Raw genomic sequence first — 15,417 nt, 5'->3', positions numbered from 1 at the left:
TGGCCTGCTCTCTCTACACCGCAATTAACCTTTTTATTGGCCACCTGCCAGCCAGCTGGAGATACATCAGTGGTTGTGCATGCGTGTGCATGTGTGTAAGTAGAACCCATAAATGCAATAGCTTTATGTGTTCAACACTTGCCGAGTGTACGCATGTTCACAATGGCTGGAGCTTTTACGTCTATGAATTTCCATGTGAAAAAGTGAGTGTGTGTGTGTGTGTGTGTGTGTGTGTGTGTGTGTGTGTGTGTGTGTGTGTGTGTGTGTGTGTGTGTGTGTGTGACTGTGCCTATAACAGCTGACAGACTTCACCTGCTCCACTCTTTAAGTAGAAACTGATTGAATCTAACATCCCATCATGGTTGACCCAGGTAGATCCTGCTGGCTGTGAGGCTGTCTGATAGCAGAACACATCTTGGCAGAGGAACCAAACAAATCCCCTCTGCATTATACGCCGATGCAGCTGTAGTGACAGGTATTGATGGAGCACCGGGATGGACTGTCTACTGCAGGGTTTTTCCTGCACGGAGAATTACGATGCGGGCGCCTCCCATCAAATTTCGCGCCGCCTCCAGCTCTTGACAAAACTGACGAGTATCTTCAGGGAAACCGCTATTTTCTAAAACGTTGCACTTGGTGGACTTCTGTCACTTGTAGCTGCAGTTGCTGCATTACACAGATGCGGTGGCGCTGTAGCATAATCAGCACAGTGCAGCAGGAAAGCTGCCACAGAGGAAGAAAAGAGCTGCAATGTTTCTTAAGAAATGTCCTCCAATGAGTGTCTGTTTATTCGCTACGACAGGAATGTGTCAGGCGGCAGTGCCCTGATATTTTGTGGCTGTTCTAAAAGGTTAATATTGTTTCTTTTGCATCCCTTAATTAATGTTAAATCCCAATCAGCGATGACTTCACGAGGGGGAGAATCACGAGGGCAGGTGAAACAAAGCAGGCATCATTTGATTATTACATGCAGATGAAACATAATAATTCATGTTACTGTCTAAGATGTGGTAAATTTCGTCAGGTCTGAAAATGAAGCAAAACCATAAGAAGTGGGCGGGACCAGAGGCCGAGGATCAGAGTCAGAGTGCAAGATAGGACGAGGAATCAAGGCGTGGGTGTTCAGGTGACAAGTCATTATTTCAAACTACAAATATTTAAAGGTTGTGCATGATTTTTGATCGATCGGTTGATTATTTTTTTCGATTAATCATTTAATTTTGTCGTGAAACGGAGAAAATGTGACATCTCCTGAACTGTTGTTCTTTATTGTCCTTTTAGAAATCACTCGGGATTTATTCAAGTCCTAAAAGAAAAAATGAGTTTGCTTGAGCCAATCATGTGTGTGCACATGATCAGGATGGCACCACGTTGACCTCACTCTGAGTCGGGAAAGATCCCGCCACTGTCCAGCTCTGAGGATGCACACATACACATTAACACATAACACACACAGAACCTCCTGACCTGCGTTTCTTTAGAGTACACCGATTTGTCTGACTGAATTGCCATGGTGACCATGAGGTCAGAGTGAGAACAAGCTATGACAACCACACATACAAAGCCAGACATTAATCATCTACGATCACATCAACATCAATATCATTTGTGTAAAGGCTGAAGTACATTATTTGTACATTAGATCGAGCACATATGCCCTTTCTGTGATGAGTGATGAAAGAAAAATCTTTGCAATCTCCCCAATGGAAACGTACTGCTTCATTAATTTGTAATTCAAAAGCCTATGAAAAGCAACAGAGCCAGACAGTAACTTCACACAGGCACTCCAAGGTATCCGAGAGGCTTATACTGTACTATCCCATTGTCAACAAGAGGCCTCTCTCGAGCGTCTTAAAATCTGGCAGAGCACTGCTGAGCTGAAAGCGCACACGGTAAATGCATTCTGCGGCTCCTCCAGCTGCAAATTGAATTTCAGGGCACGGCTTGACTCAAAACACCTAATAATCCCATGTCACTTACTGTTCCCAAACCGAACAAGGTCACATCGTAGGACTAGTAATGAAAAAAAAAAAAAAAAACAGACCCTTTTACAAGCGTTTATCCAGTAGGGCAACACGTTCAGGCTTCCAGCAAGGTGAAGGAATTTATAGAAGAGAAAGCACAAACAGCTGAGAAATTCAAGGACAAAAAAAAATAAATGTAAGCAACTAAAGAACCTTTTCACACATTCATATGTTATGTGGGTGTGCATTTGCAGTATAGCTGTTCCAAAGAAATGGTTAAAGAGATAATAACCCTGAATGCTGTGAGGAAAATCTGCGCTGAGCGATAACACTGTTCAATATTGCAACGATGATATGACAATAAACAAACAAATGCTGAAGTTTGCATATACAGTTCCTATGTCTTCCTCCAGCATTGGCACTAGCTAACCTCACGGTCACCGCCAAACTGACATGAATGAATCAGAGGGTAGCTGGCAGCTAGCATGGCTCCATCTGACAAGTCAAATTTCTGGAGGGCTTATGTTGAAGTACGCCATTAAAAAAAAACCCCTTAGTTAATGCACGTGTAAATAAATTATTTTTTTTCTAATTCATCAGTTTCAGTCAGTCATTAATGTTCATATCGCGATGACAATAAAAATTTGATTCACCGCTCAGCACTACTAGATAACGTAACTTTACCAATGAGAAGATGTGATGAGGGTTATTAGTCTATATGTGTTATTTGTGCTGTGCACTATGCAATTTACAAACCACTTTTATTTCTCACTTAATATTATGACCTTCTTTTACACACATCCACACAGGTATGTTCAAATATTTAAAGGTTAGGACCTGAGAAGAGCTACACCTTTGCTGGTGAAGTCACTTGAATTATCAAAGCAATTTACCAGGAACTACAGTTACAACTGGATTATCAACCATGGTGTTAAAGAAGTACAGGATACAGGAAAAGTGGATCAGCTAACTGAGGTGATAAGCCCGGCAGCACTCACCTGCTACAGAAAGGCGTGCCGTCCGGCTGGAAATGGATCCCAGGTTGTCGATGGTGGCGACGCACTGATAGGTGCCCTCGTCGGGCTTATTGTGCTTCGAGTGGACCACATGGGTGAAGAAGAGCGTGCCATCGGGAAGTATGTGTCGTCTCTCGTCTGAAAGGCTCATGAAGGTGCCGTCTTTCTTCCACTCTATGCGTGCCGGCGTGGCTGCATCGCTGTGGGCCGAGCAGTTGAGCAACGCCGCGCTGCCCCGAATGGCCAGTGTGTCCTGGGGCTCCACTGTGAACCAGAAGGGGATGAAGGGCTGCACTGCTGAACCTGGGAGGGCGACAGGTGGGAAGAACAGGGATCTTAGCTGAATGCTCCACACAGACGCTACGTAATGCTTCAGAACAGGACCACTCACGCCTGAGCAGCTACGAGCAATGCATCGAATGAGAATCTTATTAATGTCAAACAACTGATCTATTCCATGTTCACAGCAGCTGATGCTAATGTCGTTATTATTCATCTGATTGTAAGACCAGCTCGTCTGCTTTGCATCAGTGGAATTCAACTGTAAGTGTAAATCTAAAGCTTGCCGCAGATGCTCTCATCTTATAAAAGTGCCATCATGACCTGTTTTGATTTATAACTAGACATAACACTGAGCAAAGTGTGTGTAACTGCTCATACAGATGAGTGCAAATGACTTTTAAAAGAACATTTCTGCATTTATTCTGCAGTAGAAGATACAGAAACAGCTGTAAAACACCGACTAACACTATACAATATGTGGGACTGCTGACAGCTATTTGAGTTCAGCTGAAAGATAAGTGACTGCAAAATCAAATCTCTTAGGACGTCATCAACTTCAATAGCACATTTAAAAAAAAAAAAAAAAAATCACACAAAAAAAATCCACTGGTGGCTGAAATAAAAGTACACTACAGGACTCCAAGTGCCCCAAACACTCAATGAAATGTTCCCGAAGCAAAACATCTTTTTGTTCATTCTTTCTATTCAGCCACTGTGCCTCAGTCTGTCCCAGAGACTCCGAGAGGCTTTTCATTATGGAACCGCAAGCCTCGCTGGAATTGGACAAGAGGAACTGACAAATTTAACCCAGTCTAGCCTCCCTGGCAAGTTAATATCACGTCTTGCCCTATTATAAGTAGAGGGAGCAGGGAAGGAGTAAACACTTTGGAACGTGGTTGCCATTTCCTTTTCTCCTGCATAAATGGTAACATTGCACTGACATGGATAGTGCCAAAGTCAGAGTAAGTGCAATTGCTTTGTATTTGTCCTCATCCATTATTCAAGCGCTCCCACCCTAAGAGTCACACAGTGGTATTGTTTAGATAAATAACACCAATTATCAGTTCTGCAGGGATGGGGAGAGCTAGAAAAATAATTAAGGAGGTATGAAGGTATTTTAATAATGCAACGAATGGAGTGAAATAAGTGTCTGAATGTTAAATGCAGTTTAAAATATGCCTGCTCCCTTCCATGGAAATGGCAAGTCTCCAGGGGAGAGCGAGGGCAGAAAGAGATAGAGAGAGAGAGAAAAGACAGAAAATGAGAGAGGAAGAGAGATGCTATGTCAGTGGTTGAGCTATTTAACTACTGGGGAGGTAATTTCTCTACCTTGCGGCACCAAGTCCCTAGTGTGAGATCCAAAGAGGGAAGCGATGTAATGCGTGGCCCATTACGGTGGCAATATGGCTGCTTGTCCTCATTGCACTTAATGCACAAACTATTACAGTAAAACGCTGCAGAAAATGACTGGATTGAATAGATATTTTCCTCTTTGACATTAGGGAATGAATGTAAGACAACACAGCATTACAACTAAGCAGTGCAATCGTCTCCACGCTGATTCCCTGATGGAAAAGACTAGGGGAGAGAAAGGGGAAAAAGGGCCTTCACTCAGTCTCAATGGACAGTGCCGCAGTCAGTCCGTCTAAAGCATCAAAGCCAGATTGATTTGCAAGGTCCCGTCACCAAAGACAAAAAAAAAATTTGAAAAATATCTCGTCATCTTACTCACATCCTCTAATGGCTGCTACAGTGTCATTTTTACAGAAGTTAAGGCATTAAACTGGCAAGTTTCAGATTTTACTGGCAGTAATGTACAGCCAGAGTAAAGTAAAATTTCAGGACACCAAACTTTATTAGATCTGGTGATGCATAAGTGCTCAAACATACAATATTTTATTTTAAGAATCCCTTCAGGCAGAAGTGGATGTGAGATTCAAGTGGATAAACAGCAGTAAGGAATAAAATATGCCGACCTGAGTCAGCCCAACCCATTTTCAAATGTAACTCGCAGCAGTAAAGGAGTGGTTTTAAATTAGACTGGGGTACGCAGCTGATTTCAGGAAATCAATAAATTCAGAGCAGCCCAGTGTATATACTGGGCAGAATGTGACAACCCCAGAAAATGTATTTTACTGACGGTGTACATGACAGATGGAGAGAGACCAGAGAGGAGTAGCAGTGGGGGGAATTCGTCACTCCTGCAGACCAGAGGCACCATGGCATGCTTAATCATCTCTGCTTTACGCTGCTGGAACAGTGGGTGTGTGTGGGCTGGGCAGAGCTTCCAGGCCCAAGCCTGGCTCTTTTCCAGTCAAAAGACCATCTTCAGCCGCTCTCTATCTGTGGAGGAAACTGAATGGGCTAGAAGGTCCTGCGGCATCGTATCAGAGCCAAAACAGCCGCCTTTAGCAGCTTTTTATCCCCATCGTAGGAGCTGTAGGGGAGGGCTTAGCTTCAGCTCTACTGTTGGACAAAATGGCGAACCATCTGCTTTCAGTAGCACACACAACATCCACTGTCGGCAGAGCAGGGCAGGGGGAGAAGATTGGACTGGAGATTGTGATAAACCAGGGGGGTAGAGGGGCTGATGGCAGGCTAAGGGGCTGTTTTGTTCTCAACTACACTTACTTTCTTTTTCACTACATCCACAGTATCTGCATCTGGAATCATTTCTCTGAAAACTAACGCCACCAGCACCAGTCAAGCTGCAGACAGATACACACACACACACACACACACACTGACAGACAACCAAAACAAAACACTGATGCAACTGGTAGTGGCCAAAGTCCAAACTTCAATAACATAATAAGGCGGGACAGTACGATCAATGCTGGACCCACTATGTGCAGACTAAACAATATGTTGATGAACAGCAAAAATCAGCCACAAAATTGCTGACCGATTCTTTGCATTTCCATTTTTGAGGCATTTAGACACAGGAAATGGTAACAAAAGCTTCACAGAATAAATTCAGCCATGAGCCTAAACCGAGCTGCAAGATCTTCTCCTTTATAAGGCAACTGAAAAGAATTCAGTCAAGATTTAATTTCCTTGAAATTGGCTCAGATAATTTTGAGAAAATTAGGTATAATGGGCAAGGCAGCGAACAAAGTTTTGACTACAACCTTCTAGGGTCCTTTAGGAAAAATAACAAAGCTCAAATAGCAACACCAGGCCTCAGAAAATCAACCATAATTTCAAGAAGGTAAGAAAAAGCTGGAGAACTGTGCATGAAGTTGTAGTTAAACATCTTAGCAGGAAGCAATGATCTTAATCTACAGCTTTTGATTAAAACTAAAAACTAGAGACGAGCTTCAATTTTTATCAACACTGAGGAAAAGTTCATTTTTAGCCACTAACAAGGTTGTGAGTCGCAGGCCTGGAAAAAATGTGTAATGAACAGGCAGAGAACGAGCTGTGTTCTCTCTTGATGTATTCTGAGGAGCTCATTGACAGAAAACTCAACAGTGCACATGTTCCCCATACATCATCAAAGGGCAGGGAGCATATCTAACCAAGCCCTGCTGAAACACAACATAATGAGGAGGAGGAGAGGAGATGAATTTTATAACAATAGGGAATTCTGACTGTAGTGCAGAAACTTAATCTGTCTTGTAATGTATTCATCAGCGACATGCATGGGTCCAGATAACTTTAGTAAGTAACACGAAGTCCCCGGGAATAAAATTAATTTTCCCTTAAATGTTTCTTACAAGTTGCAAAACGAGAACACACACATCCTTATGCCAGAATTCATTAGTGCTGAAACACTGCAGGCTTTTAACAACACAGCTGCAGAGTTAAAGAAGGAAGTGTCAGAAACCACATTACAGTGTGGGAAGTCTAATCCATTCAGGCCCAGCAGTGTGGGAGCCCCCCGTTTGTCTTTGAAAAATAGGAACCTCCATACCAGGCAACCAGTGAGAACGAGGGAGCACAGAGCAAGGGGCTAGAAAATGAGGTTGTCTGTTTGATAAGTATGGGCTGTTACCGCTGTCCCAAATCCACTTTGCTCAGCAGTCATAAAAGGTTTGGGAGCCCAGTTTAAGGTGGTGCCCCGATATGCTGCCTTGGCTCCCTCACTCCCAGTTCCCACCCCTTGCTCTCAGATGAGAGAGAGAATGGAGACACGGAACTAGCGCTGGATTTCCCATCTTGAAGCCGGTGCTAAAGGTAAGTTTTCATAGGTTACAGAGCTTACTGTCAAGGTGACATGTCTGTGTGTGTGTGTGTGTGCGAATTCAGGTAATGTGTTCACAGACTATAGCAGCGATCTCATGTCTGTGACACGAATCGACGACAGGAATGCAGCACCAACGAGAATTCAGTGCCAACACATCTACAGTTTACGATTCCTGCAGTGGATTAGAGTGGAAGTCTCGACTGCCTCTTTAAACAGAGATCCTGCTATACTGTTGTTAAGAAGACCCTCCACACCCTTGTTTACACTGAATCACACGAAGCCGGCAGCGTCTTCATCTGTACCTCCATGCTGGCTCTCCCTTTTCTTGCAGTGACGCTGATCCAGCTCTGTGACTTCCTCCGCTGCCAGCTTAAACAACAACAATAAAGGCGCAACATTCCCGCCTTGAACAGGTTGCACATAAAGGGGCTAATGTTAGGAGTAATATCCCAGAGAAGGCAGTAAAGAGGAGTGGGTGAGAGTCTGCTCTTCACACAAAGACCCCCTTTTCTCTCCCTATTCTACCCTTGGCTCAGCAGGAAGCCTCCTCCCTCATTGACTCACCATCTGAGAGCGGCCATATTGACTACTCTCTTTATTGAGCTGCTCTTGAGACAGAGCAGACCACTCTCAAAACCGGTCATATTTTCAACAACAAAGGCCCTTCTGTGGTACAGACTTCAGCACAAGGAAATCCTGGACATCCTGAAAAGTAAACACGCTTGACAGGCATTTACAACTGGAACATAGTAATTACACTTTAAAAGACTAAAGGGTAAAATAGATATTAGTTCTTGTTGATATAACGACGTACAGGTACGAATCTGATTTTCACACTTTGCTCTGTATTCCTTATATCGTGTCTCTAGATCTGTGAGTTTTAAGGCCTTTACAAAGGAAACAACAAGCCAAGAGTAAAAAATCATTAACAGCACATCCAGGATAAATGGAAACCTTTCACGCAGGTAAAGATAGAGGCGGGGGAAAGGCACTTTGTAATGAACCTGAGCACTTCATTCACCGAGCTGCTGCCTCTCCGTTATTTCCATCCCTCCACTGTTTGTCCTTCCACCCTCAGCGTCAGGGTCGCTTTAATGACACTAATGGAAATAGTTGTCTCCGCTTCCCTCCCACACTTCCCTGCTCTCCATCCCTCACTATCTCTTTTTTTCTTCTTCTGCAGAATCCTTCATCCACCTCCCATCTCTCCAAACTCCCTCCTAAAGCCCATCTGTCACGGAGTACCACCTCAGGGAAATAACAATGATCTTGAGACCAAATGTAGAGGGACGAGGTGTCTGGTGAGCTGCAGCCGACTTTGCTTTATTTGAGACGCGTATCTGTTTAGGGAAAGAAAAGAAAGACGTGTCCTTTTCTAATCAAAGGACGAGTACAAAGGTTTCTTCAAAGATTCTATAATGGAGCGGCTGCGAGTGAAGGTGGCTAAGCTTACTTCCTTTCATTTTGTTAAAATTGAAATTTGGGCACTTGACATGAACAGCAGTGAAGACTTGAGTGGAGACACCTGTTACCATTAGCGGGTAATAGAAAAGAAAGGCGAAGGGGGCAGATTCATTAAGACAGATTAGCGTTTTCAATTCTAAGAAAGACGTTTCTCTCTTCAAATGACTTCTGAGGACTGCTGGCCTTCACACACCTGAGAGAAGACCTGGCTGGAGAAAGAACATTAAAAGGGTCACAAGGACAAAATGAAGTACAGGAGAGGCTGGATGACACAGGCATTCTCTTTTCCGATTAGTGACAGAACTCTGTCAGAGTTAATGTGGCCACTCAAGTCTCCTTCTAAGAGTCGATGCCAGGAGCAATGCCAGACGTGCCTGAAGGAAGTAGCTGCGATAAGGGACGCCACAACCCACATTTTCTGGTATTCTCGGTGTTCCCCGCAGCAGCTGATGAAAATAAGGGTTGAGGCCAAGCCATAAAGGGATGGACAAAATGACTGGGGCGCCTAGTGCACACTGGCTGTCTTGAGCTGGCACCCACTCAACTGGCAGATTAAAAGAGGAAAGGATCCAATTTTTTCTCTGTCATCCTGTCTGCTCCCTGCCATTGTAAAACTCTGGAGGCACGGAGAAAACATGACAGGGTCAGAGGCGGAGCCGGGTCACTGCAACAACATCAGCTTTGGATGTACTGAATGCTGCCAGAAAATGTCATTCTAATACAAACATCAGTCTCTTTTTAATCAGATGAAGAAATAAGATCTTACTCGAATGATTCGCCGGTTAATAGGATTAGCAAATGCTTTGAGTGCAAGAGTGCAGCAAAATGTCCAATACGCAGACTCTGACTGAGGGACTTTTTCTCTGTGTTGGTGTACGTCTTTGCACCCTGTATTTATAATAATGGTGACAAGCAATGGTATAACAGTAATCAAGAAGCACCTAATCGCTCTTCCCCAATAACCACACACACTGACCTCTATTTCCCTGTTCTGCAGCGAGAGGCTCAAGACCGACTTGGAGCTGGGACTCGAAAACGAGCTAAAAATATTCAACTGTTGGTCGGGCAACATAAACAATCTGAGGACATCACTTTCAGAAAGTTTTCTATTCTGCAATTGTCCTTGTTTCATGGATTTCATGGACTCAACGACGAATCAAAAAACTGATCGCTGTAAGTATTGTAAAAAAAAAAAAAAAAAAAAAATAGTATTAGTTTAAGCACTTGACAGAATAAGACGAAAGCTCCATCGTCACTGGACGGAACCTGTGAAGAACCCACAGCGTCTTATAAAATCTGGTCAAAACCAATTTTGAATAAGTCAAAAGCCACGACTGGGGATTACAATTAGAGGGATTGTTTCACTTTTGGTGAATTGTGCCACTCATCACTGCATGCAGTTCAAAGAGCACGCTGGACCGGGAGCAAACGGCTCCTCTGAGAAGTGGGGAAATAGCCGCGCCACGCTAAGTGATTCATGCCTTGCACTCATTAGCGTAGCATTAATTTTTCATCAACGTTTACAACAATTACATTTGGAACCCGTGTTTCTGAAATGTGCATACTTGAATTCTTGCACCATCCCCGTGCACGTAAAGAGAGTGTAATCAAAATGTGTTCTTAATAATGAAATTAGTGACTTCACAACTGCATAACTCTTAATTAAACTTGATCCCACTGACACTTAGTAATTGGGCTAAGCAAGGCGCCTGTCCCTGTTCGACATGCCATTAAAACTGCACTGATGTAACGCTATACGTGCGTTTGTCCTCTCGGGAAAAGTGGTAACATTCCCCCAAAAGCAAACGGTCATCTGATTAAACATAAAACATAAAACATACAAAAACGTAAACATTTAAACGTTCAATTCTGAATACACCTCTTTAGAAAGGTATCGTGGGAAACAAACGATAAATAAATAAATAAAACTGAATGATTTAGTAAACAAACATTACATAATGTATGATGACCACCAAAATGTTTGAAATAATTAATCTAAATGACACTGGCACATTTCATAATTTTGAGTGAGACTGGCCACAAACACATGGATACACCAAGGCAGGGAGAGGCAGAGAATACTTGTAGAATGCAAGACAGATCCTCCAACAGATGAGAGAGTTTGAAGGGGGAGACAGACATCCAGGAGGGATTGGGCAGACGGGGAAACCTCTCTCACCTCCCCCGGTTGTGATAATTAACCAGCACTGATTGAGGCTCGAATTCCCCCTCTTATCAGCCTCCCCATGGGCCCACGATGAAGGATTGGCCCGCTGAGACGACAGCAACACAGTCGGGCGTACTGTGAGAGCTGGTTTAGAGACGGTGCGAGGGTACAGTGCGAGAGGACGTCAAAAACACCGCCTCACGCTGAATAATTGGAAGGCAAAATAGCAAGAAACAGCATGTTTCTTGGGTTAAAATGGGTACCCACAGAGCAGCCAGACTAAAGGTTAAAACCATCACTTAATGTCAGGATTTGAGAATTGGACTAACCTTTTCTGGTTGTTGGAAAGACTGTTAAAATAAATCTCGGATGCCGGCATCTGCTGTTGTCGAGTAAAATGCTCTTTAAAATGAACTCTCAGGTGCTGAGACAAACTACACACTTAAAATACTACCAGAAAACAACATAGTACTACTCTGCAATTTGAACCATGGGGGTTCCAGTCCCTAAAGATGATGAAGAATGGAAATGCATACGTCCCTTTGACCCACTAAACATTACAGCATTGTTCAAACAAACCACCAATCTGACATGGAGAGAGAGAACTGCTTTGCATGTTTAACAAAGAGATTTGCTATGCAAGATGTCCATATGATACAGTGATAAAGCCGAAGTGACAATGCTAATATATGGAATAAATGCCCCGATTCGCTCTAGACCTTGTGACTTTAGATGTTTTCGGTTAGCATGCGCGGACGGGTAATCTGATACGGTCGTAAAATCAGCCAGCAGTGCGCAAACATGGCCAGGAAGTAGTTGACATACTGGAGCAGATTGAGCCGAGTTCCTTCTTTCTCCATGAACGACAAAAGATGAGATAGTCATCTGAGACAGGAAAGCACATTCATCTTGCCACCCACCTGCTCCACCCCATTCCCACTAACCCTGATACTAAAGAAAATCATGTGGCAGTAATGAGATATCCTATAGATTTTTTAATGAAACACAATATTACATTCTCTTGCCCCTGGTTTTCTGCTATCACACTCACTCATGCAAACACATACATACACACACACACACACACACACACACACACACACGCACACAGAGGAAAGAAAAATCAATATAATCCAGTATGCCTTGCAAAGTCAAACACCCAGCAATTTATCAGCATTGGATTTCAAAGTCTGGGTCTTTGCCTATTTTGTCCTTGACTGCTGTCATTTTCTTGTTTCTGTGCCTTTATTTCAATCACAATAAAAAGGAAAGGGTTGTGTACAGTACAACTTCCCACACAGAGTAATAACAGTGCAGCATTTCTCATGAAGAGCTGCAGGTAAAAAGTGCAGCGCACGTCGGACAAGTCCACTGGAGGTCACATTCAGTTGATCAGTTGATCAGAAGCCCCTTTTACTACAGATTTTCCCCATTCAGAAGATCTCCCTCCTTTGGCTCCTTTGCTTGTTTACACTGAACCGAAAACAAGCCGGCATAATGTATGATTTCAGATAGCATGCCGGAATCAGAAGCATGAGGTGTAACACAACAGTCTTCGGCATCTGTACCACAATCCCACCTGTGCTGCCGTGTCTGTACCTTCTACACAGAACGGCGAGGCGGAGTAAAGGCGCTACGTTCACGCCTTGAACAGGCTGTATAAAAAAATAAAAATAAAAAAAAAAGTTGCGAGAGTCTCTGGCTCAGGCTCCTTTGAGTGGTCAAGTGTGGCCAATCTGTTTCTGATAAGCTTGATGCCAATTACCAGCCCCAGACACAAAAACATCTATAAACTATCTCAATTTCTGCGCTTGTTAAGATAAGCATCGGCATGCAAATTCTGCTAATTACAACAAGAAAGCTGAGTCACAGTCACCCCCTTTCAAATTCCCAGTGAACATTTACAGACTATTACACTGGACAATTATTGTCTTTTGAACATAAAAGGAGAGAATTATTTTCCTCTGAAAAAGAAAAAAAAGAAAAAAAAAAAAGAAGTAAAAACCCTCAAAGTCATTGACATGATGCGTTCCCTAACTTTAACCCTCACAACTAACCTCACCTACCCTAACCTGGACCCATTCGAACCCTTACCCTTAAACCAAGTCTTTCTGTGACACTAATATAAATATATATATATGTTTATATGTTTATGCGGGACTTGCCATCCTTTGCTCTTTTCAGTGTGAGTTGTTTGTAACTTCAAAGTGGCTGGTGAGGAGGTGCTGTTAGCAGGCTGCTGATAAAAGAGCAGCCAGTCGCTGTGTGTTCACGGCGATTTGGAGGAAACCATTTAACACTGGAGAACAGGAGAGATCAAAGCCTTCAAGCCAACACTGGGAGGGAGGCTCAATTACTATTTTACTTGAAACCGAATGTTTCCCGTTCCAAAAAAAAAAAAAAAAAAAAAAAAAAACTTAAGTAACTCTGGACAGAATATCCAGTGCAACTTGCAGAGGCAGGAGCTCAGGAGGGAACGCTATCTGAAGTCAGTACAGTAATAGTGGTGGAGTTAAGTGTGGTTACAGGGGTTAAGTGTTTGCACCAGGGGCATAGTTAGATTACAAAATGAAGAGGCTGTGTGAGGCATAGAGGGAGGTCTGGAGGTCTCTTAGATATTATTACTGTAGTGTACAAAATTATCCAGCTCCCTTTGAAATCATGAAAGCATCTTTTTTTTTTTTTAATGCATTTTAAGCACTTTATTTGTAACATGAGTACATCTGCATTCCTTCCTACTTTCAGCCTACATAGACATATGTAGTCCAGATATTTCAATTTCCAAGCATAAATACCTTTAAAATACATGTTCGTTTTCAATCCAGAGTATTAATCAACATGAAATGCGTTTGTTTACGTTTCCTATCAATTTCCACAGCATGAAGTAGAAAAAGATGGAGGAGAGAGGCGGAGGAATAATGTCTAATCACTACTTTTAGTGCAGAAACAAGTGATTTAACCTGGTTTCTGTTCAAACACAGAACTGAACAGATGTACCAATGTTTGAACCGTGTTCGCAAAAATGACCTTTTGGAACCGAGGGGCCTTGCGCCATGCCCTTTGGCAGACAGGCAGTGCCGAGGTGACTGGTGTTGAGTGAGTGTGCAGCGCAAAGCTTTCCCAAATCTGCGTTAAGAGCAGAAAGATTTGCAGGGAGTTATTTGCGCTGATGCTTTTCTGTTGATCCCCTCGTTCTTTCTTCCCGCCGCTTGTTTTTCCACTCAGCGGGTTCTGCTTTTCACGCATTCATTTCCACACAACTCAAGCAATTCTGTTCAACCATTACACTTCTTTGTTTGCACCTTTGTCCCACTGCAACCAGCTCGCTCCACCACCGAGTGTCGAGACCTGTGCCGGTCTCTAAGGCTTTTGTTAACTACAACAAAAGAGCTTGGAGAATGTTGTGACACTGGTGGTATGAGTGTAGCATAAATATCACTCATGAACAAAACATTTTATCCCTACACATCCTTCCAAAAATAAGTCTCCTTGGTCACAGAGACTGAGTTTGACATAAGTACATGCATGTGACCTGTGTTGATACCCACTTTACACTTCTGCACGACAGGGCCTCTCTTTCTTTTCCCTGCCCAACAGAGACTGAACGCTCATTACGGAGTGAGCTTATCTCTGCCCTCAGCCCTGTCGGCTCGGACAGCAGGAGCTGCCCAGGCTGTTGCGGATGCTAATGTGGATCATATTGCAGGTGAGGAAGAGGCTCAGTGATGTGGCAACAAGACAAAGTAATGGGTTTTTTGTTGTGCAGTCAAGACATCAGGGGGGAAAAAAAATAAAAAATTCTGCAGGACACACCAAGGTGAACGTCACTCACAGCGTGCTTGTGTGTGCATCTCAAAGACAGAAAAAAGGAAGAAGAAAAAAAAAAATAAATCGACACATTTGTGTAAGAGAATTATGGCTGTGGCCTCAATCAGTCTGGCTTAGATAAGAGCTGAATGAAAAAAAGATCCTTCTGTCCCAGCAGCCACAAAAGGATGGCGTGACTCAGTCCCAGTGGGTATCATTTCTCACTGTACAATCGTTTCTGTAACAATATCACAGTACACAATATACGGTGGATGTTCATTCTTAAGCCTGCGCTATCTACATTTACACACAGAATGTATTTGATGACATGATATTAAAAAAGGCAAAACCGGTAATTGAATTCAGCTGAAAAATGTCACCTTGTCGTCGGAGCTAACAAACACTGACAGTGCCTTCGCCTAAGTTACCGAGGTGAAAATAAAAGATGGGGTTGTAGTTATTTGTGTAAATATTCATGAGTATGGTAATTGAAGGGCTCAATCTTCATTTGAGAAGGATTCACTAGTT

General features: G+C 43.1%; 1 protein-coding gene across 1 annotated transcript in view; it reads right to left on the bottom strand.

Annotated features, from left to right (window-relative positions):
* neo1 (neogenin 1) overlaps nucleotides 1–15,417 on the bottom strand; it is a 160,132-nt gene that overhangs the window by 102,466 nt on the left and 42,249 nt on the right. The window contains 1 exon segment of the mRNA XM_022748600.1: nucleotides 2,963–3,283. Coding sequence (XP_022604321.1) covers nucleotides 2,963–3,283 — 321 coding nt within the window.

Source organism: Seriola dumerili, unplaced genomic scaffold (assembly GCF_002260705.1).
Source record: "Seriola dumerili isolate Sdu_G_001 unplaced genomic scaffold, Sdu_1.0 BDQW01000011.1, whole genome shotgun sequence".
NCBI lineage: Eukaryota > Metazoa > Chordata > Actinopteri > Carangiformes > Carangidae > Seriola > Seriola dumerili.
Note: the sequence above shows the minus strand (reverse complement) of the source record. Positions and strands in the feature narration are given on the sequence as shown.